This window comes from Cervus canadensis, chromosome 10, assembly GCF_019320065.1.
Source record: "Cervus canadensis isolate Bull #8, Minnesota chromosome 10, ASM1932006v1, whole genome shotgun sequence".
In the NCBI taxonomy this organism is placed as follows: domain Eukaryota; kingdom Metazoa; phylum Chordata; class Mammalia; order Artiodactyla; family Cervidae; genus Cervus; species Cervus canadensis.
In genome coordinates this window covers 31,238,861-31,263,578 of record NC_057395.1, presented here as the reverse complement: position 1 = coordinate 31,263,578, position 24,718 = coordinate 31,238,861, and the positions used below count along the sequence as shown (strand labels likewise).

Below are 24,718 nucleotides of genomic sequence, written 5' to 3'. Positions count from 1 at the left end.
ATATAAAAACACCTTTGTTTTGACCTATAAATAGCTGTTCCCCAGGTCCTTGAGTGGCATCCATTCCCCACATCACTCCTCTCAGGAGGTATTTTTAGTCCTGTGGCTTTGGAGAATTGTCTGCTTGAAGTCTGTATTTTGTAGCCAGCATCCCTTCCTCCCCCACTTCTGGACACAGCTTTCCTTCTCTTGCGGAACTGCGCCTTCCCCATTCTCTAAGGTTCTGGGGAGGCTTCCAACCACATCACCTCCTCCCTCCCATGGCCCATGGGGTAGGCAGTGATGTAGGTCCAGAAGATTTAGTCCCTATTCGTTGACAGGCATGTGCATGTGATGCAAGACAGAGCAACCAGAGGCTTCCCCTAGAACTCTACACAGTCACCTCGGTGTCCATAAGGGGATGGGTTCCAATACCCTCCTGTCCTCCATGGACGCTCAAGTCCCTTACATAAAAAGGTTTCTGAAATTTGATCAAAGGTTGGTTGAATCCACTGACACGGAGGGCTGACTACATTATGAGTGCAGGGACTGAAACACTCTTTTGTCCCCCTTTGAAACGTGAGCTGAAAGGCTATGGCCCTAAAGCATCTGGTGGCCTTGACTGTGCAAAGAAGGAGAAGCCTGGGAAGCAACACAAAGATAGAAAAGGGCCAATGGAGAGATTGAGAGAAAGAGAGGCCCCTGGTAATATCTGAGTACCAGACCAAATTTCCATCCTTTATAATAGCAATTCTCAAGCTTGGGTGTGTGTCAGCATCAGGGGGAGCACTAATAAGTAATCCAGAGCCCAGCCATGGTGAAGTGGGAAAGGGCTGACTCCTCTGTATTTGGTCCACATCCTCCAGGTGGTTTGGATACACATCAAAAGTTGAGAACTACAACTTGACAAACATGTGACCCAACATACCTCCTCTTTTGCAGCAGCGACTTAGGGTTCTGACATGCAGGGACTAAGCACCAAGGACTCTATGGCATCATGCAAACAGGGGACGAAGCAAATCTCTGGTCAAGGCCCCAGTGTCCCTGATCTTGGGTAGCTAAGTGAATTGCAGTTTTTGTTCATGAGGAATGTTCTCCATGGACCCAGTGCTGATGGGAGTGAAATGTTGAAGTGATTAAGACAGGAATGACACCTCCCATCTTCCTGGGCTCGCCTACGGTTATCTAAAGGGAATTCCCTGAGCTGGCAGAGCCTTCCTTTATGTGGGCTTCTGCCCCAGCTGCATGTGAAGAGCAGCAGCCCAACCCTCACACCAGTCATCTCAGGATTTAGGACCAGAGTAGACTAGAAGCCATATTCTTGGAAGTGCATTGAAAATCTCTCATTAGCCCAAATTGGGTCGCATGACTCACTCTGTACCAATCACAAGGAAATGAAGTGGACTAATGTGCCCAGCCCTAGCCCACATGACCACTCTGTACCAATAACAGGGAAATACAGTGGCCTGCTGGGCCCAGCCCTGAGTCACATGGCCACCTCTGGCGTGGTGGGGAGGGGGACATATGTGTGGGGGAGAATTGAACTCGCTTCATAAGAACAACAATTCATTACTAGGGGGAAAGGATGACTTTAAAGAGGAAATCAGGACACACTTATTAGAAAATGTGAGTGAATTCCAGGCAGCAAAATCGACAGATGCCTACTACAGTTTGACTGTTGTCATTTTATTCTAGCTTTGCTGGGAAAAAGCCAGTAAGAACAAATTCAGCAAATCACAGACTTGCACTGAAGAGAAAGAAACTCAAGAATCTAGGAGCTCAGCCTTTTTTCTCTAAATAGAACATAGTTTATGCTATTGAAGACAGATGCTTGTTTATTCTATGCTGAGAGCGCTCTGGCTGGGCAGATTCCAAATATCCTTCCATCTGCAGATCCTTCCAGGGCTTTACAATTTTTACTAGTTAATGACAAGATTGGGGGAGGGGCAACTTAAAATGAAGTAATAAATGCATTTGGAAGAATGTTAAAGGCTTAGTTATTTCACACTTCTGGAATTCAGAGCAATGAAAAAGTGAACAGTCTTACTGGCTCAAAGGGGAATCCTTCCATCCATGAAACAAATTTATTTTTATTATTTTGGCTTCTCAAGAGATGTTTCCTGTGGCTGTATTATAAAATAATTCTTCATGTTTTTATTCTATACTGTTCTACTGGGCCTTGTGAAACAAGAAATTATTTGTTGCATTTAGTTGCTGTGTAATGGGGCTTCACTATCATTTACATATCTTTCATATACTATTAATTCACATCTTTTTTAGAATTGTAATTGTGGAAGCAATTTTCATTACAATTTCTTGTAACATATAAATTTGAGATAATTGGACTGGAAGGCTTGTTTGTCCAAATTGCCTGCATCAGTACTATTTCGTGGGTTTTGAAAGTATGAAAAAATTTTGAAACTGGGACCTGATGATAAACATTTGAAGATGATTTTTGATCCCTGAAAAAAACATTTGTACCCAATGCAGGTGAAATCAATTCCTTTCTGAGTTGATACTGATGGTGATTTAATGAAACTAATCCTCATGAACTGAAAAGAATATCTTTTTATCTTACCAACCAAGCTTGAGAGTATGATGAGTTCTCAGATGAAATATGACCTAGGAGCTGCAAACTTAGAACAAATTGGAGATTTGATAGAACCTATGATGGATGGGCTATCTATCATAATCCTATGATAGATGGGCTTCCCCGGTGGCTCAGATAGTAAAGAATCTGCCTGCAGTGCAGGAGATCTGGGTTTGATCCCTGGGTTGGGAATATCCCCTGGAGAAGGAAATGGCAACCCACTGCAGTATTGTTGTCTGGGAAATCCCATGGACAAAGGAGCCTGGTGGGCTACAGACCATGGGGTCTCAAAGAATCAGATACAACTGAGCAACACAGCAGCAGCAGCCTATAGTAGATAATATCAGTTTTGGAATTCCATCGTTCCCATCTGGTTAGAGAGTAGTTATCATTTATGGAACCCTACACCCATATGCTTTATTAAGGTCCAGAACATCTTCTGTTGGGCTAAATTCTTAGGAGGAACAAGGTATATGAAGAAAGTATGTCAGCCTAGGGAGGACGTGAGAAGGGAACTACCTACAATATAATTCAAGAGACTGGAGAAGGAATCTTTCCTAAAGATTAAGATCCCATAGATTTAGCCCATTACAGGCACTCAACAGATATTTATTCAATGAAGGAAAAAAATAAAGGAATCAGACAAAATTAGAAAAGCCCCATGAAGATGTTCCTTTTAATTTACTTCCACTTCTAGCTGGACCAACTTTGATGAGTGCTACACACGGGAGTCACGATTGTCATTAAAGCATGTCATACCAGAGCTGAGAGAAGAATGTGTCTGTTCACCTTCCCAGAGATAAACATAACTGAGCTGGGGTAGAATTTTCTAAGGTACATGAAACCAGCTTTTTGAATTGTGAAAAATAAAACATAGTTCTTTTTGTTGCACCATACTGGCTGACTTTCCATCTTATGAAGAAACCTGCCAATACTGTGTTTAAGTAACTGTTGTCCCCTAATGGATCAGTCACAGACAGTGTCTGAGTTGTGTTACTCCAGGGGCAGCTTTCAAATGCTTCCATGGGAATGGCACCATAGAGTTTGTAACCGAGCACCCCCATAGTTATTCTACTCAACATTTGTGGTTGAGTTTGTTCCTTATCCAGGGCCTCAGTTCATAAGGGCATGGTCTAGTTTTTTTTAGATCTTGATCTCATTTTAATTAGTCAATTTGCAAAAAGCTGTTGCTGTCAATTAATGCATTGTTTTTCTTTTTTCCCTGTTTTTTTCTGGTTTGTGGGACTGGAACTCAGGAAGAAGAGGGATCCCCAAGAGAACCACAGTGCCTCGGGGTGGAACCGAAGATGGCAGCAGGTAGAGTCGGTTCATGGCAACGCCTTCTTTCCTAGGCTGCTGCTGTTGACAGCAAGGTTTGCAGAATCCAAAAGCTTTGCAGATCATGAAAGAAAATTTGTATGTTCCCATTGATTGGAAACATGACTAGAAATGTCACTTGTGATGTATGCCAGGCATGACATCTGGACAGTCTGGTCATGGTGCAAAAAATAACTTCTTCTCTTTTTCTTCTTTCTTCTATTGATTTCAGTGCTTGCTGAACAAATACTTGCAATGAAGTAGATGATAATAATGATGAAGAAATTTCAAATTTAGTCATACTAAAATAAGTAGTGCACTTTTTTCTGCAGTATTTATGATTTCCTTGGAAAATGCTATCTAGATGCATTTGCTTTTTTAAAAAAATGTGTATAGTTAAATATGCAGCTTTGCTATTTACCCCATCGTAGGACTTCATATGAGATAAAATGCAAAGGAACAAATAAGTCTTTACTTTAGTTTCTGCCTATGATTGGTAATGATAATGAGATGTAATGGTCATAAAAATAAACAGTTGAATGGACCTTGTAATAATGAGAGCTAAATCTTAATACTCTCTGCTTCTATTTTCCAATGACTTTTATTTGGTGTTTTATATGAGGAGGGGTTAGAAGAGGGCTCCAGATGTGTTTGCCACTGGCAGAGGCTCATGCTCCTGTAAGTTAATGAAAATCAGGGAGAAGAATTAAGAAAATTAAAATGGTAATGAAAAGAATACGCAAAGTGTGTGTGGGGAGGTGGGGAGGGGAACTGGCGCCCTGTTCAGATTTCCATGGAGGAGAGAGAATTAGCGATTAACCAGCTCCAGCATCTCCCTCTATGCCCCTCCCAAGTGTCTACCCCATCAGAAACAGACATTGTTTTAGGTTCATGCTTCTTCTGACTTGCACCCTTGCAGATCCTTGCATGACTGGTTCCTTTTCTTCCAGTAGCTCTCAGCTGAAACATCCAGTCCCAGAGGCTACTTTGTCATTCCTTGAGATCACTCCTCATCCCACTGTCCGTTTTTATTGGGTTGGCCCAAAAGTTTGATTGGGTTTGCTACAATATCTTATGGGAAAAAAACAAACTTTTGAGCCAACCCAATATCTTTTTCCATAATACTTATTACGGTCCCAAATCATCTTACTGTGGATTGGTTTCTTTTTTTATTGTCCCCTCAAGAGATTATAACATAGGAGGTGAGTCAGGAAGGACAGATATGAATATCTGTTTGTGAAAAGTGTATTAGCTGGGGTGTTTATAAAGTGAAAACCAAATACTGTAAATTGACTCCAAAGTGACATCTATTTGAAATTCTGCTCCCCCCTGTTTTTTGGCTGATGATCTGATCCTTTAGTATCTGTCACCTTATCCTGAGGTCTATGATTTCTATTTGCAGGGGCAACCCAGGGTACAATGACAGGTTAATTGGGAGTGTGTTTAAATATCACCAGCTTTGCACTCTAATGATTCAGCATCTATGTATGATTGAAGTTTTTCTTACTAAGTGACCTGCCTGTAATAGATAGAACCCTAATGCCTGCTCAGAATCAGGTAGCATCCCCCCCTGACTTGGTGGGTACAGTAGCTGAATGGATGGAGTAGCCCATTTGAAATAAGTCCCCTTAATGTGATACAGCATGGTTTGCTGTCAGCTGGTGCTCTGTTTCAGCAAGACCAGCACTGGGAAGGTTCATTAGGTGAATGAGGTTTACCTTTGCCTTCAGCCTACCCTTCTGGTGCCCTGCACCTCCTAGTGAGGTTCCTCCGCACCACCTCACCCCCTGATTTCTCTGCCTTCAGAAGAATGTGCAGTCAAACATAAACTGTAGTCCATGTTAATTCACATGGTTGTGTTGCTGCTTCTTCAGTCTATTGCTATTTAAGCCACAGAGCTACCTGTGGAATGAAAAAAATGTGGTAGCTGTTAAAGGGATCTGCAAACAGATAAAGAAGAAGGGACGTTTCTGGATACAATCACAATTCCCGTGGAACCACTTTCTCAGGCTGAGCATTGAATGGCCCTGAGTCATGAGAACACTCAGCAAAGATTCCATCAGACAGTGGTTCTTCAGAGCAGGAATTGTGTCTCTTTACAAGTGAGTGCTCCAACACTAAGTTGTGTCTGGCTCTCTGTGACCCTTTGGACAATAGCCTGACAGGCTCCTTTGTCCTTGGGATTATTCTGGCAAGGGTACGAGAATGGGTTGGCATTTCCTCCTTCAGGAGATCTTCCTGACCCACACCTCCTGCATTGGCATGTGGATTCTTTACCACTGAGACACCCGGGAAGCCCATTACAAGTGAGGTTAAATTCTTTATTGAAAGGCACCATTTTCAAGACTTATAACTTCTTTTTGATATAACGTTCAAGGCAAAAATAAAGGATGGAAAGCTGAACTGAAGTGAAGCTTATCACCCTGCACAGGGAACAGGAAGAATGAGTGATGCACCCAGGAGATGGAGGTATCATGGAGAAGAAATTTCCATAAACTTAAGAACCCCTTTGATATAACCATGACATCGCTTCTATAATAGAGAAAAAAATAAATATGCTTTACTGATAGTGACAAGGAAGAAGGCGTAATTCCTGTGAGGGACAACTCAACATCAGCAAAAGGGCTGACAGTATCACCCAATTCAGTTTGGTTCAGTTCAGTCACTCAGTCGTGTCCGACTCTTTGCGACCCCATGGACTGCAGCACACCAGGCCTCCCTGTCCATCATCAACTCCTGGAGTTTACTCAAACTCAAGTTCATTGAGTTGGTAATGCCATCCAACCATCTCATCCTCTGTTGTCCCCTTCTCCTCGCTACCTCAATCCTTCCCAGCATCAGGGTATTTTCAAATGAGTCATTTCTTCCCATCAGGTGGCCAAAGTATTGGAGTTTCAGCTTAAGCATCAATCGTTCCAATGAATTTTCAAGACTGACCTCCTTTAGGATGGACTGGTTGGATCTCCTTGCAGTCCAAGGGACTCTCAAGAGTTTTCTCTGACCCCACAGTTCAAAAGCATCAATTCTTGGTGCTCAGCTTTCTTTATAGGCCAACATCCATGCATGACTACTGGAAAAACCATAGCTTTGACTAGACAGACCTTTGTTGGCAAAGTAATGTCTCTGCTTTTTAATATGCTATCTAGGTTGGTCATAACTTTTCTTCCAAGGAGTAAGCGTCTTTTAATTTCATGGTTGCAGTAACAACCTGCAGTGATTTTGGAGACCAAGAAAATAAAGTCAGTCACTATTTCCACTGTTCCTCCATCTATTTGGCATGAAGTAATGGGACCAGATGCCATGATCCTAGTTTTCTGAGTGTTGAGTTTTAAGCCAACATTTTCTCTATCCTCTTTCACTTTCATCAAGAGGCTCTTTAGTTTTTCTTCATTTTCTGCCATAAGGGTGGTGTCATCTGCATATCTGAGGTTACTGATATTTCTCCCAGCAATCTTGATTTCTGCTTGTGCTTCATCCAGCTCAGCGTTTCTCATGATGTACTCTGCATATAAATTAAATAAGCAGGGTGAAAATATGCAGCCTTGACGTACTTCTTTCCCTATTTGGAACCAGTCTGTTGTTCCATGTCCAATTCTAACTGTTGCTTCCTGACCTGCATACAGATTTCTCAGGAGGCAGGTAAGGTGGTCTGGTATTCCCATCACTTGAAGAACTTTCCAGTTTGTTGTGCACCACAGTCAAAGGCTTTGGCATAGTTAATAAAGCAGAAATAGATGCTTTTCTGGAACTCTCTTGCTTTTTTGATGATCCAACGGATGTTGGCAATTTGAACTTTGGTTCCTCTGCCTTTTCTAAGTCCAGCTTGAACATCTGGAAGTTCATGGTTCACATACTGCTGAAGCCTGGCTTGGAGAATTTTGAGCATTACTTTGCTAGCATATGAGATGAGGACAATTGTGTGGTAGCTTGAGCATTCTTTGGGATTGCCTTTCTTAGGGATTGGAATGAAAACTAACCTTTTCCAGTCCTATGGCCACTGCTGAGTTTTCCAAATTTGCTGGCATATTGAGTGCAGCACTGTAACAGCATCATCTTTCAGGATTTGAAATAGCTCAACTGGAATTCCATCACCTCTACTAGCTTTGTTCATAGTGATGCTTCCTAAGGCCCACTTGACTACACATTCCAGGATGCTCTAGGTGAATGATCACACCATCGTGATTATCTGGATCATGAAGATCTTTTTTGCATAGTTCTTCTGTGTATTCTTGCCACGTCTTCTGAATATCTTCTGCTTCTGTTAGGTCCATACCATTTCTGTCCTTCATTGTGCCCATCTTTACATGAAATGTTCCCTTGGTATCTCTCATTTTCTTGACGAGATCTCTAGTCTTTCCCATTCTGTTGTTTCCCTCTATTTCTTTGCACTGATCACTAAGTAAGCCTTTCTTATCTCTCCTTGCTATTTTTTGGAACTCTGCATTCAAATGGGTATATTTTTCCTTTTCTTCTTTGCTTTTCACTTCTCTTCTTTTCACAGCTATTTGTAAGGTCTCCTCAGACAATCATTTTGCCTTTTTGCATTTCTTTTTCTTGGGGATGGTCTTGATCCCTGTCTCCTGTACAATGTCATGAACCTCCACCCATAGTTCATCAGGCACTCTGTCTATCAGATCTAATCCCTTGAATCTATTTCTCACCTCCACTGTATAATTGTAAGGGATTTGATTTAGATCATACCTGAATGGTCTAGTGGTTTTCCCTACTTTCTTCTACTGAAGTCTGAATATGGCAATAAGGAGTTCATGATCTGAGTCACAGTCAGATCCTGGTCTTGTTTTTGCTGACTGTATAAATCTTCTCCATCTTTGGCTGCAAAGAATATAATCAATCTGATTTTGATATTGACCATCTGGTGATGTCCATGTGTAGAGTCTTCTCTTGTGTTGTTGAAAGAGGGTGTTTGCTACGACCAGTGTGTTCTCTTGGCAAAACTCTATTAGCCTTTGCCCTGCTTCATTCTGTACTCCAAGGCCAAATTTGCCTGTTACTCCAGGTATTTCTTGACTTCCTACTTTTGCATTCAAGTCTCCTATAATGAAAAGGACATCTTTTTTGGATGTTAGTTCTAGAAGGTTTTGTAGGTGTTCATAGAACCGTTCAACTTCAGTTTCTTCAGCATTACTGGTTAGGGCATAGACTTGGACTTCTGTGATATTAAATGGTTTTCCTTGGAAACGAACAGAGATCATTCTGTCGTTTTTGAGATTGCATCTAAGTACTGCATTTCAGACTGTTTTGTTGACTATGATGGCTACTCCATTTTTTCTAAGGGATTCTTGTCCACAGTAGTAGATATAATGGTCATCTGAGTTCAATTCACCCATTCCAGTCCATTTTAGTTCACTGATTCCTAAAATGTCAACATTACTCTTGCCATCTCCTCTTTGACCACTTTCAGTTTGCCTTGATTCATGGACCTAACATTCGAGGTTCCTATGCATGGGACCTTTTGGTCTTCATTACCTCCACCATAGTTTGGACCCAGGTAAATAACAGGGGGCTTCCCTGGTGGCTCAGAGGTTAAAGCGTCTGCCTACAATGTGGGAGAACTGAATTCGATCCCTAGGTCAGGAGGATCCCTTGGAGAAGGAAATGGCAACCCATTCCAGTATTCTTGCCTCGAGAATCCCATGGATGGAGGAGCCTGGTGGGCTACAGTCCACGGGGGTCGGGGTTGCAAAGAGTCTGACATGACTGAGCGACTTCACTTTCACTTTCACCTTCAAATAACACGGAGGGAACACAGTCCCACCCATCAACAGAAAATTGGATTAAAGATTTACCGAGCATGGCCCACCCATCATAACAAGACCCAGTTTCCCCCTCAGTCAATCTTTCCAGTCAGGAAGCTTCCATAAGCCTCTTATCCTTCTCCATCAGAAGGCAGACAGACTGAAAACCAAAATCACAGAAAACTAACCAATCTGATCACATGAACCACAGCCTTGTCTAACTCAATGATACTATGAGCTATGCCATGTAGGACTACCCAAGACAGATGGGTCATGGTGGAGAGTTCTGACAAAATATGGTCCACTGGAGAAGGGAATGGCAAACCACTTCAGTATTCTTGCCTTGAGAGCCCCATGAATAGTATGAAAAGGCAAAAAGATAGGACACTGAAAGATGAACTTCCCAGGTCGGTAGCTGCCCAATATGCTACTGGAGATCAGTGGAGAAATAACTCCAGAAAGAATGAAGAGACGGAGCCAAAGCAAAACAACACCCAGTTGTGGATGTGACTGGTGATAGAAGCAAAGTCACCCAGTTAGCCAGTGTTGAAAAAACTATTTACACAGTGTGAAAGTTGTGAGTTAGGTTTTATTTGGGGGCAAAATAGGGACTGCAGCCCGGGGGATAGCATTTCAGATAGCTCTGAGAAAATGCTCCAAGAAGGTGAGGGAAGGAGCTAGAATATATAGGAGTTTTGCAATGAAGGGCAGGTAGGGCAGGTAGTCAGGAACATCAAAAGATTACTGCTTAAGATAAGCAGATACGTCAGTTATGGAATTTAGTGCTTTTCTATGTGAGGGAAGATGTGAGAGTCTCCACTCACTGAAATCATTTTTTGATATGCATCTCAGCATCTGGGGTCAGTATCCTGTGTTATCAGATCCCTAGTTTTCTCAAGGCTTACTAAGGGAGTGGCCACAGACTGATGGCTGCTAGATGGCAGAAGTTCTTTCCTTCCTGAGTTCCTTCAGGGCTCAGCAGCTCACGGTGGAGGGCCACAATTGCTGATGACTGTGACATCCTTTGTTTACTGATAAGGCAGGAGACATTCCATTTCTCACCAGTTTTTGGAAGGTGCTAAGGACATGCATCATCATGCAGATGACACCTTATGGCAGAAAGTGAAAAAGAACTAAAGAGCCTCTTTTTTTTTTTCATTTATTTTTATTAGTTGGAGGCTAATTACTTTACAATATTGTAGTGGTTTTTGCCATACATTGACATGAATCAGCCATGGATTTACATGTGTTCCCCATCCCGATCCCCCCTCCCGCCTACCTCCCCATCCGATCCCTCTGGGTCTTCCCAGTGCACCAGCCCTGAGCACTTGTCCCATGCTAAAGAGCCTCTTGATAAAAGTGAAAGAGGAGCGTGAAAAAGTTGGTTCAATGCTCAACATTCAGAAAACAAAGATCATGGCATCCGGTCCCATCACTTCATGACAAATAGATGGAGAAACAGTGGAAACAGTGACAGACTTTATTTTTGGGGGCTCCAAAAATCACTGCAGAGGGTGACTGCAGCCATGAAATTAAAAGACGCTTGCTCCTTGGAAGAAAAGTTATGACCAACCTAGATAGCATATTAAAAAGCAGAGACATTACTTTGCCAACAAAGGTCTGTCTAGTCAAAGCTATGGTTTTTCCAGTAGTCATGAATGGATGTGAGAGTTGGACTATAAAGAAAGCTGAGCACTGAAGAATTGATGCTTTTGAACTGTGGTGTTGGAGAAGACTCTTGAGAGTCCTTTGGACTGCAAGGAGATCCAACCAGTCCATCCTAAAGGAGGTCAGTCCTGAGTGTTCATAGGAAGGACTGATGTTGAAGCTGAAAATAGAATACTTTGGCCACCTGATGCAAAGAGCTGACTCATTTGAAAAGACCCTGATACTGGGAAAGATTGAGGGCGGGAGGAGAATGGGATGACAGGGGATGAGATGGTTGGATGGCATCATCGACTCAATGGACATGGGTTTGGGTAAACTCCAGGAGTTGGTGATGAACAGGGAGGCCTGGTATGCTGCAGTCCATGGGGTCGCAAAGAGTCGGACACAACTGAGTGACTGAACTACTGAACTGAACTGAACTGAAGGACCTAAGGGCAAGAACTAGTCTACACATTCTCACCTGGGCATGTGCCTCAATGAAAAAGCAGCTGTTGTATAGTAGTCAGATTTTTGGTCTGCATGACTTAGACTTCCAGCCTCTCTCAGGTCATTCTTTCCCTGGATTATCTCTTTCCTTTTTGTTCCTCTGTTGGAGGTGAGACCAATGAATGAGCCAGCTATGCTTTCTTGAGAGAATTCTTTTTAAAAAAGAATTGCATCCTTTCTGATGGCTATATTTTCAAGAGGAAAGAAAAAAGGAAAATGTGTTTTTAAAATGTTGGCTCGATCTTGCCATGTTTCTTGCCATGCATGGCTTTAGAAGTAAGCCAAGTACTTTTGAATGCTGCAACAACTTTAAATGTGTTTAAAATCCAAGAAGACTTTGTGGAATCCTGATTGTCTTTTGGTCTGCACTCACCATGTGCTGTTAGGGCTGCAAGATTGCAACATTTTGTTCATTGGAGGGGAGAAGCCATTTTATTACTGTCAGAGGATTTCATCTGAATGTTCTCTTTTCACTAAAGGTCACCCAGGGCTGAGTGGGGCCCAACCCCCTTCAGAGGTGGCTGTCTGTGTCATCTGCACTTAGTAAAATTTTCATTTCCTGTGGTTTGTAGGTTATTCAAGTGTAAAGGAACAAGCCCCAAACGGTTAAAATTCTTCTACTAAAAATGGATGTGATGAGGGGGAAAATATATGTATTTTTGTAACCTTTCTGGGGAATGAGACCAGAGTTCCACTCTGCAGCTTCTTAAGTGACATGATGTTACAGTGTGTGTGAGGCTGGGCCCCCAAGCAGACTCAGAAGTCAGACTTTCTGACTGAGAGCCCTGTGAGAGGTCAGAAATAAGACCTAGTCTCTGCTAACCAGACAAAATGTCTGCTTTTGCTTTCACATCATAGGGAGAACAGTCAAAGTGAGGTTTCCACTCCAGCCAACTGTATTTCAGTAGACTCTCTTGTGATTGTGCAAGAAAGTTATTTGTCTTCCTTACTGATTTGTCTGAGGCCCCAGCCAAAGAATGACTAGAAAATTGTTCAGGTAGGGAAATTAGAAAACAAAAGGGTGGTGTACTTCCTTTATTCTGAATTTACATTCTTTCCACTCCCTTAAACTTGGGACAGATAATATGAGGATTCCTGGGAGGCTGTTTATTAGAGAAAATGCTACTGGATGCGGTAGGTGAAGCAAAGTCCTGATCCTTTAATTCTTGTATGGGACTTTGCTACAGTATATATTTTTAAAACTTAAGTATTTATGTTTGGCTGCGCTGGATCTTTGTTACTTTGCCCTGGCTTTCTCTAGTTTCAGAGATCGGAGGCTCTCTGCTGCGCATGTGGGTTTCAGTAGTAGTGGCACGTGGGTTCAGTAATTGCTGCTCACAGGTTCTAGAGCATGGGTGCAGTAGTAGTGGCCCACGGACTTAGTTGCTCCGTGGCATGTGGAATCTTCCTGGACCAGGGATCGAATCCATGTCCCCTGCATTGGCAGGCAAATTCTTACCTGCTGCGCCACCAGGGAAGTCCCATACTTTTGTTTAACCTAAGGAATCTCACTACAGTTGTTTGTCTCTACTTCAAATAATAGTGCTTAGATGTTTACAATCATATAAATTCTTCCGAAGAAATGAAACTATGCTTGTTGCTGGAGGTTTGTCAGAGGAAACAGGAGGCCATGGGCTCCAACAATCATTCACAAAAAGAAAGATGTTTCTAGAATTTACTTACGGTTTCTGCATTGTCAGTGTCAGTAGGAAAAAGTCGTTTTTGGGGGGTTTTTTGGCTTAGGTTTTCTTCACCTGTGAAGTCAGTAGGACTTGTCCTAAAACCTGAAGAGATGTTTCTCTGGTGACTGGGGGTGGGAGGATGTGGCGCTGGGGGAAATGTTTGTGTTTGGCAGGAGAGAGTGGTCAGCCCAGGAAGTCTTCCTGTCTGCAGTGATGGGAGACCTCCTGGGCTGCTTATTGAAAGGTGCCAGTCAGCCCCCAGCTCACTGTCATTATTCCAGGAGAAGGCATCAGAGAAAAGAAATCAGGTTCCCAAGTTCTCAGGGCTCTCCTAGGTGAAATCTCTTAAGTGATGTTCCACCCACTGCTCTGAACCCACTGCATCCATCCTCCTCAGCACGGCCCAGAGAGCAGTCCTGGCCTTTTCTCCTCTCTCCATAGGCAGAGAGCTAATCATTTCCAGATTTTTTGGGTGGGTGGGGAATTCACAGACCACCAATTGTTCATAAATGTGAAAGCAGAAATATAAAGAAAATGAGGGTCTGCTTTAGTCCTCTGTGTTCACAGTACACCTGCTATGTTGTTGACTGACAGGCACCTATGCCTTGAGGAGAAGCAGAAATTCACCTGCACAGGTGATGTTTGGGTGTTCGTTTGTTTTTTTAAATGTGTGTGTTTTTTGTTTTTAAGACCGCACCATGTGGGATCTTAATTCCCTGACCAGGGATCAAACCCATGCCCCCTTCCTTGGGAGCTTGGAGTCCTAACCACTAGGCAACCAGGGAATCCCTGATGTTTGGTTTTGACTCTGTGCACATGTGTGCCAGGAAACACCTCCTTCGCTTTGTCCTGCCTCTTAGCTCAGTGGGGATGGAGCCTGAGAGCCTTCCAGAAGGTCATCCAGGAAAAGTGAATCAGTTCCCAGGGATGAAATTTTCAGTGTGGGAAATCAACCCTGAATATTCATTCGAAGAACTGATGCTGAAGTTCCAACACTTGGGCCACCTGATGCGAAGAACTGACTCATTGCAAATGACCCTGATGCTGAAAAAGATTGAGGGCAGGAGAAAGGGGTGACAGATGATGAGATGGATGGATGGTATCTTTGACTCAATGGACATGAGTTTGAGCAAACTCTGGGAGATAGTGAAGGACAGGGAAGACTGGCAAGCTGCAGTCCATGGGGCTGCAAAGAGTTGGACACCACTTACTGACTAAACATCAACAAATACTTAGAGCAGAATAGCCTAATCTCTGTTTTTGTGTGAAAGAGACAAGATATGTTTCTATCCAATTTCACTTTTTAAAAATTGTTATTTTCTTGTTCGTTTGACATTTATTTTTCGGTCTTTGTAAGAACCCCCCCTGTAAGCTAAAGACAAAGGAGAAAAGGAAAGATATATCCATTTGAATGCAGAGTTCCAAAGAATAGCAAGGAGAGATAAGAAAGTCTTCCTCAGTGATCAGTGCAAAGAAATAGAGGAAAACAACAGAATGGGAAAGACTAGAGATCTCTTCAAGAAAATTAGAGATACCAAGGAAACATTTCATGTAAAGATGGGCTCAATAAAGGACAGAAATGGTATGCACCTAACAGAAGCAGAAGATATTCAGAAGACGTGGCAAGAATACACAGAAGAACTATGCAAAAAAGATCTTCATGATCCAGATAATCATGATGGTGTGATCATTCACCTAGAGCATCCTGGAATGTGTAGTCAAGTGGGCCTTAGGAAACATTACTACGAACAAAGCTGGTGGAGGTGATGGAATTCCAGTTGAGCTATTTCAAATCCTGAAAGATGATGCTGTTACAGTGCTGCACTCAATATGCCAGCAAATTTGGAAAACCCAGCAGTGGCCACAGGACTGGAAAAGGTGAATTTTCATTCCAATCCCAAAGAAAAGCAATGCCAAAGAATACTCAAACTACCATACAATTGTCCTCATCTCACATGCTAGCAAAGTAATGCTCAAAATTCTTCAAGCCAGGCTTTAGCAGTATGTGAACCGTGAACTTCCGGATGTTCAAGCTGGTTTTAGAAAAGGAAGAGGAACCAGAGTTCAAATTGCCAACATCTGTTGGATCATCAAAAAAGCAAGAGAGTTCCAAAAAATTATCTTTCTGCTTCATTGACTATGCCAAAGCCTTTGACTATGTGGATCACAACAGTGTGGAAAATTCTTCAAGAGATGGGAGTACCAGACCACCTTACCTGCTTCTTGGGGAATCTGTATGCAGGTCAGGATGTAACAGTTAGAACTGGACGTGGAACAACAGACTGGTTCCAAATAGGGAAAGGAGTACATCAAGGCTGCATATTTTCACCCTGCTTATTTAACTTGTATGCAGAGTACATCATGAGAAACGCTGGGCTGAATGGAGCACAAGCTAGAATCAAGATTGCTGGGAGAAATATCAGTAACCTCAGATATGCAGATGACACCACCCTTATGGCAGAAAGTGAAGACCTAAAGAGCCTCTGATGAAAGTGAAAGAGGAGAGTGATAAAGTTGGCTTAAAACTGAACATTCAGAAAATTAAGATCATGGCTTCTGGTCCCATGACTTCATGCCAAATAGATAGGGAAACAATGGAAACAATGACAGATTTTATTTTCTTGGGGCTCCAAAATCACTGCAGATGGTGACTGCAGCCATGAAATTAAAAGACGCTTACTCCTTGGAAGAAAAGTTATGACCAACCTAGACAGCACATTAAAAAGTAGAGACATTACTTTGCCAACAAAGATCTGTCTAGTCAAAGCTATGGTTTTTCCAGTGGTCATGTATGGATGTGAGAGTTGGACTATAAAGAAAGCTGAGTGCCAAAGAATTGATGCTTTTGAACTGTGGTGTGGAGAACATTCTTGAGAGCCCCTTCAACTGCAAAGAGGTCAAACCAGTCAATCCTAAAGAAAATCAGCTGAATATTCATTGGAAGGACTGATGTTGAAGCTGAAGCTCCAATACTTTGGCCACTGGATGTGAAGAACTAACTCATTAGAAAAGATCCTGATGCTGGGAAAGATTGAAGGCAGGAGGAGAAGGGGATAACAGAGGATGAGATGGTTGGATGGCATCACCATCTCCACTGGACATGAGTTTGAGCAGTCTCTGGGAGTTGGTGATGGACAGGGAAGCATGGAGTGCTGCAATCCATGGGGTTGCAAAGAGTCGACACACCTGAGCAACTGAAATGAACGGAAGAGTCCCTTAGGGAATACAGAATTGGGATGGTGACATTATTAGAATAGCATGTGCATTAAATGAATCAAACTGCCAAGCAATGGTCTTTAAAGATTTCCGTCCTGGGGGAATCTCTTTGCCCCCTCCCTTGCTTCTCACTTTCTTCCCCTCCACACATCCCCCCCACAACCCAGCACATGAATAAGAAGATGGCACTTGTGTTGCATACAATGCATGTGGATACCCACCTAGCTCTCTCCTTGGAGTCCACCTTCCCTCTTGATCTCAGGATGTACAAAGTAGGGATCACTAACTAGAAATTCCAGCTGATTATTGTCACAAAAGCTTGAGGAGAGAAAATGGGAGGGTTTTTACATCTCAAAGGTTGTTGCTGTCATTATTGTTACTGTTTGCCCATGTCTCTCTGCAAACATTTCAGTGAAGTGACATTTTTGGTCCTGGGGCCCCTGAAGTCAGCTACTTTATTTCCAGCACTCCCCACGTGCTCCAGTTCAACTTGGCTTCATGGCAGCTGCACTTTACCACATGCTTCAGTGATTCCTGGTGTGGCAGCCACTGATCCCAAATTTGTTTTAACACCTAGAAGGGGCACGTGGTCCAGCTTGGCCTGAGGCTGCTCTAAGGCCCTTCAGAGGTAGCCCTGAGCAATCACTTATGGGCCTTGGTGAGTCAACACCTCTGCTCTCTGGCCTCATGAGAAGCACAGTTGGGGAGCGTGGTCCCCACAGGGTCAAGCCCCAGTTACCCCCAGAAGTTGCTGGCTGCAATAAGCCCTGTGCCAGCTATCCCCTCCCGTCTCTGCACCCCACTCCCCTCTTATATCCTCTACCACCCACATAAACTGGGGGAACCTGAACTAAAAGAAGATCCCTTGACACAGTCATGCATTGAACTCATTATAACATGTTTAAAAACATCAACGAGCCTGGTTGAAATCTCAAAAAACCTTTCAAAAATGTTTTTAAAAATCTAAATGCAAAATAACTGCTTTGAAATTAGACTGCTCACAGATGCTGTCCATAGACCTTGCTAGAATGTGGATTTTTTGGGCATAGACAGGAGGGGCTAGAGGGCCTCCTTGGTGGCTCAGATGGTAAAGAATCCACCTGCAATGCAGGAGACCTCGGTTCAATCCCTGGGTCAGGAAGATCCCCTGGAGGAGGAAATGGCTACCCACTCCAGCTTTCTTGCCTGGAGAATTCCATGGACAGAGGAGCCTGGCAGGCTATAGTCCATGGGGTTGTATAAAGCTAGACTCAACTGAGCACACAGACACACGCACAATGTTTGAAAAGCAGGAACTTTTAAAATCTAAGTTCTTATTTCTCTCAAGAAATTGTAAGAATTGGCCAAACCAGGCCTGCATCCTTAAGTGGTTAAAAAAAAAAATTAGGTGGAGTTGCATCCTCTAGGTGTTCCCTCTCTATCCTGCCTGTGGTCTGAGGAGCAGGTAAGATGATGTGGGGGCTGTTGCTATAGAAACAGGAGGACATACTAGCATCAAGCTGACAAATGCTTACCTCGGCTGGGACTCTTTACACAATTCTCTGAAGCTTCCCTGGGATGATTTCTTCTTTGTAAGAGGCTAATGCTGTCCTCTTCAGAGGGTTCTCATCATCTCCAGGATGGAGGATTACTCACACTTTGCAGCTCTGCAGGGTGCCGTGAGAAGACAAAACCACTTAATGGATGGGTGTGGCCAAACAACTAGAAGTATTAATATATCCCATCTCACATCTTGATGACATGTGATGCTAGAGGACTCGGGGTCACCTAAGAGGTCACAAACTTCTTCTCTGAGTCATCTTTTCATGGGAACTGAGAGGCCAGTGTATTTCCACTGTGTAGCCCACCGAGAGGGCTACAACCAAGGTCTTCTGTTTCTGCACTTGCTCAGCAAGCCTGATTCAAATCCCTTTGTGAGCATTTGCCCATCTGGCTATGTGCCTGGCACCTTTTAGATGGATTTTGATCAAGCATGACTCCTGTGTGCATTGCAGTCATGGAAATCTTCAGCTTTCCTATCCAAGGAGAAGCTGACAAAAGGGACAAATTGCCCTTGGCTATTTTCAAGCTATAGAAGCAGAACAGATCGAGGACTGAGAAAGTCAGACCACATTCGCAGAGTCAATTCTAGTATTTGGTAGTAACTGGAAACACCAGGTCATCCGTGTATTTGATCACAGGCTTCATTTGTCTGTTTGTTCAACAGGGTTTGTGAAGCCTGCTGTTACGCTAGGTGCCAAGACAGGGTCTGAAGTCTTGCAGTCTTGCTTTTTTGTTCACCTGGAGCCAGTTGCTGCCCTCAACCCTAATAGCCATGTTTCTGGAAGTTCATGCTTTGCCATTTATTTCTGTGCTTGGATTTTTCTCATGGCCCTGCTCTAAGTGGGTATGTAGATCCTTCGAACAATTTGAAAAGATGGAAGGAAAATGGATAATTGTGTCACTTCCTTCATGTGACCACAGCTTTCTCTGCCCTTTACCTCTTACAATCCACTGATCTTATCCTGAATTATTCCAGTTCAGCTGCCATGTTTGATTTTCATATACTCAGGATCACATCATCTGAATTGTTCTTTTCTAACACCTAAACATAAGACATCTGGTAACCATGCCAGTCTGATACTTAACAGTAATACAGTTAACATTTATTAAGTACTTGCAATGCACTAGGGACCTTGCTAAGTGCTTTACATGGATTTCCTATTTAATCCTCTTAACAGTCCTATGGAGTAGGTACTATATTATTTCTACTATGCAGATAAGGGAACTTGAGTTTAAAAAATCCATTTATCCCAACAAGTCTGGTTGAGTCAGTCCAAATCCTACTGTCTTAGCCATTTCAGTGACTTTGCAAATACCAAATGTCTTCTGAATAGAGTTAAGAATTTCTGAGCAGTACCTTGGACTGCAAGGCAATCAAACCAGTCAATCCTAAAGGAAATCAGCCCTGAATATTCATTGGAAAGACTGATACTGAAGCTGAAGCTCCAATACTTTGGCCACCTGATGCGAAGAACTAACTCATTGGAAAAGACCTTGATACTGGAAAAGATTGAAGAGAAGAGAAGACGGGAACGACAGAGGATGAGATGGTTGGATGGTATCACCGACTCACTAGACATGAGTTTGAGCGAGCTCCGAGAGTTGGTGATGGACAGGGAAGCCTGGCATGCTGCAGTCCATGAGGTGGCAAAGAATCAGACTCAACTGAGCGACTGAACTGAACTGAACTGAACCATATGAGAGGCTTCCCTGGTTGCTCAGTGGTAAAGAATCTGTCTGCAAGGCAGGAGCCACAGGAGCCCTGGGTTTGATTCCTGGGTCAGAAAGATCCCTGGAGGAGGGCATGACAACCCACTCCAGTATTCTTGCCTGGGAAATCCCATGGAAAGAGGAGCCTGGCAGGCTACAGTCCATAAGGTCGCAAAGAGTCAGGTACAACTGAATGACTTAGCACGCATGCAAGTACAATATGAGAGGGTTGATTTTATATCCTTCTGATTTGAGCAAGTTTGTCAGCAGGGATCTTGGCTTGAGTGACCTTTAGAAAGGCCTAACCTTCCTGGTTTCTTTTAAGGTGGGAGAGGTGAGTAGGGGGGTTCTTGAAATTTGCCCTGGGCATATAAAGTCATGCTTCGGAGATGTCATGGAGATGAAGTAAAGAAATGAGAGCCTTTACCTTTCTCTCTCTTTTTTTAAGGTTTAGTGAAGTTGAATATCTGTTTTAAATCTACTTCACTCTAATAAGACATTATATTTAAATCTCATAGAGCTAAAAACAATAATAAACTTCCATCAGATTTGATTCTTCTTTCCAATTGTGTAATTTCTGTTTATGGTGTCATGGTCCATCTTGGCTTCAAGGTCATGTTTGATTCCTTCTTTCTCCTTGACTTCTGTATCAATTTTATTGAATTCCTTTACTGTACTTCTTGTATATATGCCAACATTTCCAGTTCTGCTGTTATACTCCATTTTTGAGTCATTATTCCCTCATGTCTAAACTATTAGTTTCCTAACAGGTCTTTGTGCATCCAGATTTTACCTGCTGTTATACATCTTATGTACCACTGACAGAGTATCTATTCATCTATTAAAATCACACCTAGGCTTGAAGGGCCAGGTCCAATTCTACAGTCTCAATTAAATAATGGAGGACCTACCAAGAAGGAATCTCACAGCTACCTCCCTTATGGGCCATCATTTACAATCACATGTGGACATGTCTTATCCCTGCCAGTTTATCCAGTATTCACATTCTCTTCTCTAGCCACGGGATCTGATATTGTTGAATACAATTTTAGGCTTAAATTGTTGAATGCAATTTTAGTCTCTGTGTTCTCCCTGCCTTTTCATTCCTCTCCTCCATCTCACCATCAGCAAATGGCCAGAACAACTGCACCAGTTCTAGAACTATATTCCCCAGCCTCCCTTACGGATAGGGCTGGACAGTGATATATAAGTTGTCAGGAGATGCCTTACTTTGGTTCTTCCAGAAGTAGATTCTGAGACAAGGATTCTAGCACAGATTGTTTGGAGAAGATCTTAGGAAGCCCAGGTAGTGGAGAGAGGAAGCCAAAAAGCAGGGCAGGTGGGAAAGCAAAGGTTGGTTGTTAAAAAAACAATCACTGTTGTTGATGACTGGAGTTTCATCCTGAAGGGAACAGTGGGATGCACATTAGGGGCTGGCAGTTTCAAGCTGGGGCCAGTATGTGCTGAAGATGGTACGAGCAAGGGAATGCGGCTGAGTTTTATTTTTGTTGTTGTTATTCAGTCTCTAAGCCATGTCCAACTCTTAGTGACCCCATGGACTGCAACAGGCCAAGTTTCCCTGTCCTTCACTGTTTCCTGGAGCTTGCTCAAACTCATGGCCATTGAGTCAGTGATGCCATCGAACCATCTCATCCTCTGTTGTCCCCTTCTCCTCCTGCCTTCAATCTTTCCCTGCATCAGGATCTTTTCCAATGAGTCAATTCTTCACATCTGGTGGCCAAAGTATTGGAGCTTCAGCTTCAGCATCAGTCTTTCCAATGAATTTTCAGCTTTATTTCCTTTATTTTTAATAGACTTCATTTTTTAGAGTAGTTTTAGGTTGACAGCAACATTGAGTGCAGGGTACAGAGATTTCCCACAAGCTCCCTGCCCCAACACCTGCATACCTTTCCTCATTATCAGCATCACTCACCAAAGTGGGACACTTGTTGCCATTGATAAACCTATAGTCAAATGTCATAGTCATCCATGGTTTACATGAGGTTCCCTCTTGGTATTCTACATTCAATGGGTTTGGACAACTGTATAATGGCATGTATCCGTCATTAAAATATCACATAGAGTATTTTCATTGCCCTCAAAATCCTCTGTGCTCCATCTCTTCACTTCTCCACACTCCCCCAAGCCCTAGTAACCATTGATCTTTTACTGTTTCCATAGTTTTGCCTTTTCCAGAATGTCGTAGGGTTGGAATCATACAGCATGTAGCATTGAGTGGGAGGATGAGGGCACCTGAAGCTGAATGAAACATTGTGTCTGCTCTCAAGGAACTGACAGTAGAATTGTGCAGTGTTGTGTGTGGTGTTACAGTGGGCACCTGACACATCTGGGAAGATAAAGGTGGGACGGGGGTCAGCCCACTGTTTCTTTGACTGGAAACAAGATGCCCATTCATATCTTGTTCTCTCCTGACACCCTCAGCTCGTCGGCATCTGCTGGAAAAGCCAGGCCTGGCCCAGCATTACCGTGACCTCTGAGCATTGAGAGCCGTTTCCTTTCCTTCGAAGCCTAAGAAGGATTATTCTGGTGATATCTGAATAGCTGTGTGTGTGCAGAGGAAGTGGTTCCCTAGCAACCGGAATCTCTGAAGCTTCTGCGTCTCTGTGTTCCCCCTGCCTTTTCTTTTCTGTCCTCCATCTCGCCGTCAGCAAATGGCCAGAACAACTGCACCTGCTCTGAATTATAGGGAGACCATTCAACCTCAGCCGTTTGTTTTCTAAGTTGAGGGGCCCTGTTCCTCTTTTAGTGGAGCTTCCTCATGAAGTCTGGGGCCTTGCTCTGCTCCTGGTCAGGCCGTCATTACCTCAGACCACACTTCCTTTTCTGTCTTTCAGATGTTGACCAGAAATGGAAAATTCTGAGGTGCCTGAGGAAAATTTTGAGTTTAAAAAATTACTAGTTTCTGCACATTATTTCAAATGACCTAATTTTCTTAAGAAAACATTTAGTAGACCTTCCCCACCACCAAAGAGTTCATTCTCACTCCCTTCTAACTTTGTTTTTCCACAGAAGCCAAATTCTTCATTTCTTATATAGGTCAGCATGTCAATATGAAGTTGAATGCACAAGGAGATAACAAGTATCTTCTTATGATGTTGCCTCAGTCTAGCAAACTCTGAGGTTCTAGAAACAGTCATTCTCACTAGGGGCATTGATCCACTTCCTGTTGCAGCCCTGGAGCCCTATTTTAGAAAGGGTAAATCTTTCCAGACCTCAGCACATCGGCAGAGTGTGGGTTCAGAATTGCTGACTGGAAATGCCTTACTTCAAACAGTGTTCTCTGTGAGAACAGATCTTAGAGGAGGTGGTTCTACATCTTCACCTACCAGTTGGCTGATATCTGTTGATAATGTTGACTATTTGACCCAAACTGCTGGCAACATGTGACTAATTATAATTTAGCCTAACAATGCCTGGAATCCTTGTCATCCATAGCTTTTAAAATATTTTTATTCACTCATTTGTTTAAACAACAACTGTTTCTAATTGAGGGCTCCTATGTGTGTCTACAGGCTTCCCAGCTGGCACTAGAAGTAAAGAACCCACTTGGCAATGCAGGAGACATAAGAGATGAGGTTTGATCTCTGGGTTGGGAAGATCCCCTGGAGGAGAGCATGGCAACCCACTCCAGGATTCTTACCTGGAGAATCCCATAGACAGGGGAGCCTGGTGGGCTACAGTTCATAGGGCTGCACAGAGTCGGACATACTGAAGCAACTTAGCACGTGCACACACGTGTGTCTACAGATCATGGTGTGTCTTATGGGAAAAACATGTCTGTAACCTTGGTTAGTGAGGGTTATCAATTTAAAAGGAGAAGTAAGATATGTACCCCAGTAACTATTGAGCAAGCTCATAGCCTAAACAGAGATAAAACCATACAGTTAGAGACGTTGTTTTTAATTGAGTCTTCCCATGAGAGGGTAGTGGTGGAGACAGGGCAAACTCACCTTTCTGGGTGATCAAGTAGAATGATTGTGAGGGAAGAGAGCTGAGAAGTTCCATCTGTTCTACAGACAACAGAGGACTTGGGCTCCAAGACGATTCATCCAGCTCTTTTGATAAACCTTACATTTATTAAAACAACAAAACTGAAGAGCAAAATCCCCCTATGTTATGGGATTCTGTTTCCTCCCAAATGGTCTATTTTTAATCAGTGTTAAGAGCTTGACATATGTCCTCTAAAGTGGCATAAAACAGAAAGCAGGAAGAGAAGTTATCTGGGATCTGGGAAAAGTAAAACATAAACCCTAGCTTAGGAGAAAATTGAAAGGCCACTGTTTATCTTCTTTTCCTCCCAGCCAGTATTTTCCACTAGTAAATGAGAGAGGAAGAAAAATGCATCTCAGTGGCCAAACCCTCTGGGAGCCAGGCTCTCTCTCGTTAACAGCCATATCCCCCACAAACTGAGTCTATCCAGGGTAGACTGTGTGCATGGTCACGGCAATGGTCGTGGTTAACCAGAAAAGCGAGGGTGTAAATCACTGGGGATGTGAGAAAGGAAGAACCACCCAAAGCCAGACAACCATGGTGTGTTCTTTCTCGGGCTGGCTGAGAATAAAGGGGAGCGGACACCTAAAAGCCATTCTTAATGGAGCCAGGTGAGACAAGCCATTGTGGATCATTTCTGACTTTTAAAGAAATAGTCACTGCCTTCTGTGCAACTGACACATTAAAGACATATGATGTGGGGAAGGATGTATGACGTGGAGAAGGCAAGATAAACCATAAGGGAGCTTTTTGTAACCAAA

The 24,718-nt window shown here is 43.0% G+C and overlaps 1 protein-coding gene across 1 annotated transcript in view; it reads left to right on the top strand.

Annotated features, from left to right (window-relative positions):
• The window catches only part of FAM107B (family with sequence similarity 107 member B), a 213,816-nt gene that overhangs the window by 82,024 nt on the left and 107,074 nt on the right, over nucleotides 1-24,718 (top strand). Inside the window, exon 2 of the mRNA XM_043479324.1 lies at nucleotides 3,826-3,886. Within this exon, the coding sequence (XP_043335259.1) occupies nucleotides 3,826-3,886 (61 nt within the window). The remainder of the gene's footprint in view (nucleotides 1-3,825; nucleotides 3,887-24,718) is intronic.